Source organism: Poecilia reticulata, linkage group LG3 (genome assembly GCF_000633615.1).
Source record: "Poecilia reticulata strain Guanapo linkage group LG3, Guppy_female_1.0+MT, whole genome shotgun sequence".
In the NCBI taxonomy this organism is placed as follows: domain Eukaryota; kingdom Metazoa; phylum Chordata; class Actinopteri; order Cyprinodontiformes; family Poeciliidae; genus Poecilia; species Poecilia reticulata.
Window position 1 is genome coordinate 27,012,585 of NC_024333.1, and position 5,143 is coordinate 27,017,727.

Here is a 5,143-nt window from a genome sequence, read left to right on the forward strand (position 1 = left end):
ACTTGAATTTTATCCCCGATTAGTTTGAACTTCTTGAGGTGGATCTGGATGTTATATGTTACTGTACAACATCATGGRTATAAATGCAAAATAGCACTAGGCATAATACAAATCAGATGGTATCCCATTTCTTAACCAGCATTTGTCTAAAGTCAGCCAATTTGATTGTGTTGGTCTTACTAGTGCAAACAGATTGCATAAAATATCCTATAAGTGATCAATGGGGCTGAGGCCAGAACTGCAGGYAAGCCGTTCTATCCTCCTCACCCCTGAATGGTGGAACTAGTTTCTGATAAACATGCTTTGTGGGGCGAGCACTGACATTTTGGAGGATGGGGTTTGGGATTGCCGCTCCTTCTAGAATCTTATCTCGATATTTCTTTCCTTTGAGACTGTCTGAAATTATGACAACCTTTTTTTTCTTCTTCTTCTTCCAGTGAGGGACATACTGCCCTACTTCGTCACACTGCCTCCGAGAATAACTGTTTGCRATTGACAGATAGGATTTGGTAAATGTTTTTGTGGGCACAATACACACACTGACCTGTGCTGTTCAACCCACAAATACATTTTCCTTACATATGTTGCACAAGTCACGGGGAAGTAAACAAKCTTTCCAATGGTGTGAAGTTTATAACCAAGAAGCATCGCTGCAACAAGACAATATTTCACCAAATAAAAATGTTCTTACATTTTGTTCCAAGTATATATTTTCACATGGAAACCCAGATGGCAGAGCATTATCCCAATTGGCCCTSATATCATGATCATTATTGCTTTCTTTAGTTTTAACAAGTTATATCCAAGCCATCTTGTTAAGATTATAACATGAGGAAAAGTTGTTTTATGCTAGAATGGAAATCTAATAGGATAAATGTAGAATTTGAAGTTTTATGTCATCCCATTTGACATAATGCTTAGTGCAGTAAATAAACTAAGATGTTTACTTGCTGGGGTGACTGTGGATCAGTCGGTTGAGTGGGGAGCTTGTAGTTTTAATTTCAGCTTCTTCTACATGTGGAAGACCCTGGGCAAGCCACTTAACCCAAGGTTTCCTTCTGATTGGTTTATGAATATGTTGATCTAGAGGAAAAGCCTGTTGAGTGATTGGCATGACTAGAAGAGTGTGATACAAATTCAGTCCATGTTTAAGACATTAGTACGATTGCCTAACAGCGTTTTTATCATTTCCAGGTTTGTGCCATATATTGGAATTATCACCATCCTCATGAACGATTACCCCAAGTTCAAAGTAAGCTCATTGTTCCTTTAAATAAGTTACAGCTAATTGCTTTCTTTAGTTTTAATCATAATTATACAATGCATTGTGTCTGAGAATTTGCTGTGTTTGTTTCCTGCAGTATGCTGTTCTCTTCATGTTGGGTCTTTTTGTCTTGGTCCACCGGGAGTGAGGCGCTGAAGCTTCAGCACTGATGATGGATAAACTACGTCCAGAAAACCTCAGTCATGCCTTTCAAAATACATTTGSTTTTCTTTGTCAAACCCAACTTGATATTTTTGTTCTTATTTTGTACCTTTTGTTCAAGCATTTTGTAGAAATGTGAATAGAGTGTTTACATTTTCAAAAGTCCAAGCTTTAAAAGTATTTTTGTGAGGGAATTTACTAGGATTAACTTTCAAGTCAATTTAGTATGTGGTCTTCAGAATGTYAAATTGTATTCTTTAAGTTAAATTTAAATTAGCTTTTGTTAATTTCCTCCTTAGTTGTTGCTTCTGGAAATATGRAAGTGTTAAAATATATTAAATTGAATATAAAATCTGTTTAGCCTTCACTTTGGATTACACAACCCGTCTTATTTCGTTTGGCCCTTCACAAATGAATCATTTTCTATTAATGTAAAGAGTTCGTTCTTGTGGAGAAAAAAATAATTCACTTCGGTTTGTAGAATTGTAAGAAAATATGTTTAGCCAACCTTTTTACAACCCTATATTGGAAATGAAATTTGTGTCTGTCGTTGTTGAGAGACTTGAATAAAAATAAACATTTTAAAGCTTTTTGGCAAATTTATAATTGATTATATATGGTTATAGTTCCCACTCTTAAATATTACAATCTGTAGGATTTTACATTAAAAACATCTTTCATAAATAATTAAATATTGTACAAATCGGATTCCAAAAAAGTTGGGACACTAAACAAATTGTGAATAAAAACTGAATGCAATGATGTGGAGATGGCAAATGTCTATTTTATTCGTAATAAAACATAGATGGCAGATCAAAAGTTTAATTTGAGTAAATGTAACATTTTAAAGGAAAAATATGTTGATTCAAAATTTCACAGTGTCTACAAATCCCAGAAAAGTTGGGACAAGTAGCAGTAAGTGGATTCAGAGAATTTGGAACAATCGCTGTGTGTAAGGGTCAAGGCCGTAAAACTACTGGATGCTGGTAATCTCCAGGCCCTTAAACGTCACTGCACCTCAAACAGGAAGGCCACTGTCAAGGAAATRACAGCATGGGYTYAGGAATACTTCCAGAAAGCATCRTCAGTGAACACATTCCACCGTGCCATCCGCCGCTGCCAGCTGAAAYTCTACAGTGCAAAGAGGAAGCCATTTCTAAGCTCCACAAGCTCAGCCGTTTGCACTGGGCCCGGAGTCATTTAAAATGGAGTGAGGCAAAATGGACGACTGTTCTGTGGTCAGATGAGTCACGATTTGAAGATCTTTATGGAACACTGGGACGCCATGTCATCCGGACCAGAAAGGACAAGGATAGCCCAAGTTATCACCGCTCCGTTCAGAACCCTGCATCACTGATGGTATGTGGTTGCATGAGTGCTGGTGGCCTGGGCAGCTTGCATGTCTGGAAAGGCTCCATTAATGCAGAGAACTATGTTCAGGTTCTAGAACAACATATGCTCCCATCTAGACGTTGTCTCTTTCAGGRAAGACCCTGCATTTTTCAACAAGATGATGCCAGACCACATTCTGCAGCAATCACAACATCATGGCTACGTAGAAGGATCCAGGTCCTGAAATGGCCAATCTGCAGTCCAGGTCTTTCACCTATAGAGAACATTTGGCACATCATAAAGAGGAAGGTGCGACAAAGAAGACCCAAGACGATTGAACAGTTGGAGGCCTGTACTAGACATGAATGACAGAGCATTCCTATTTCTAAACTTGAGAAACTGGCCTCCTCTGTCCCCAGACGTCTGTTGAGTGCTGTAAGAAGAAGGGGAGATGCCACACAGTGGTAAACATGGCCTTGTCCCTACTTTTTTGGGATTTGTTGACGTCATGAAATTTTGAAACGACATATTTTTCCCTTAAAATGATACATTCTCTCAGTTTAAACTTTTGATCTGTGATCTGTGTTCTATTGTGAATAAAATATTAGATGCTGGCACCTCCACATCATTGCATTCAGTTTTTATTCACCATTTGTTTAGTGTCCCAACTTTTTTGGAATCCGGTTTGTAAAACGGCTGTTAAATATGACTAAATCGTATAAAAAATAACTGTCAGATTCTTGCAGCAAAATAATACAATGGCTTACTTGGTAATTTTGTCAAGGTTTATGGAYGACAAATGTTCAGGGATAGACTCATATTTAACATGAAAATAAATTGCTATTGCATTTAAGAAGTAGACTTTCAAAAGTCATGTTTGCAGTTTCATACCGCCATGAATTTAGAAACCTGTAGAAATATTTGCAAATATGAAAGAAATCCTATTCAGATGAGACCAAATTTAAAGCTTTAGCTAAACTATGAAGAAAAGGAAAACTAAATCAGTAAAGTATTGTGAGCTTATTTAAATATTTTCAGTTTGTCTTCCAGCCTAACATTGGGATAGAAGCTGTCATCCACCTCCTACATTATTCCCTCTCTGAACTAGAGACTGTTGGGAGCACAGCGAGAATTATATATTTTTATTTATGTATTTTTTTTTTTTACATTGCCATCAACACCATCCTACCCACAATCCTTAGAGACAAGCTGAAGTACACAGAAGTGTCCTGTGTATGGAACATTTTAAAAAAAGCAAGCATCAAAGCATTACACAAAAGAAATAGATGTTAAAATACAGATAGCGAAGATATAAAGATATACATATTTTGAACTGTTCATTCGTGAGTTTCTTTGATCAAAAGTTGCTGTAAAACAATTTTTTCAGTCTTAATGTAAATGAAGAAAGAGTTTCTGCACACCAGAGGTTTTTGGAGAGTTTTTGTTCCAGAACTGAGGAGTAAAAAAAAAATACATGTTGTCTGAACTTGTATAGTTTCGGTCCTGGAAAACCTGAGAGATCTGAATGGTTTGCACTTACCAGACACGTCTTTGGGCCCAAGATCATGACGTGCTTTATAGACCAATATGAGAATTTCAAAATCAATTTTATCAAGCACCATCCCTACCATGAGACACAGTGGTGCCATGACCTGGCTGTGGGGGTGCATTTCTTCAGTAGGGASAGGGAAGCTCACCAGGGATGATGGTAAAATTGATGGTTTTAAATAAAGGGCAATCCTGGAATAATACCTGTTAAAGGTTGCAAAACACTTTAAACTTTAAAATTAGGACAGTCTTTACAAGTCCACTTTAACATTATTTGTAATTGAAATTGTTGGTTGCAACAATAAAAAAATAAAACATTTAGGGGGAGTTTTGCAGTGCTCTGTTTCTGATCATGTTTAGAAATCAGCCTTATAAGTAATACATACTTAGAAACAAAAAGTAGATTTTCCAAATTCAGTGTTAATTCAGACTCTGTTGATGTCTTATTTGTAAACCAAAGCTGTTTTTAGTAGCTRTAAAACAATGGTTTTGTATGGGGTTGAGGGGAGGAGATGAAGGGTTATTTTTGGCACCAATGGAGCCCAATAGCTTTGAACCTGGCCAGCCTCTACCTTAAGGCAAGTGTTGCGCCTTGGTTCATTTAACTTCTGAGCTTGGGCAGTGTGATGCTGTGATGTTCAGACAGTYTTCTAATTAGACTGACATTCAGCTCTGCAGAATTTACCAAATCTCAATATGCGTGTTAATGTCAAAGGTTATTAAAAGAGCAAGACAGAAGCTGCTGCTCCTCCACAATACCTCCGACTTTAGCACCCTGAAGTGACGAAGAGGCCATCTGTCTTATCAGCTCTAAATTAGCGGTGAGAATCAGCGGGT

At 37.3% G+C, this 5,143-nt stretch overlaps 1 protein-coding gene across 1 annotated transcript in view; it reads left to right on the forward strand.

The window, feature by feature from the left end:
* The window catches only part of sec11a (SEC11 homolog A, signal peptidase complex subunit), a 6,714-nt gene extending 4,698 nt beyond the window's left edge, over window positions 1-2,016 (forward strand). Inside the window, exons 5-6 of the mRNA XM_008405490.2 lie at window positions 1,195-1,252; window positions 1,362-2,016. Of these exons, the coding sequence (XP_008403712.1) occupies window positions 1,195-1,252; window positions 1,362-1,412 (109 nt within the window). The 3' untranslated portion in view covers window positions 1,413-2,016. The remainder of the gene's footprint in view (window positions 1-1,194; window positions 1,253-1,361) is intronic.
* The last annotated feature ends 3,127 nt before the right edge of the window (window positions 2,017-5,143 follow it).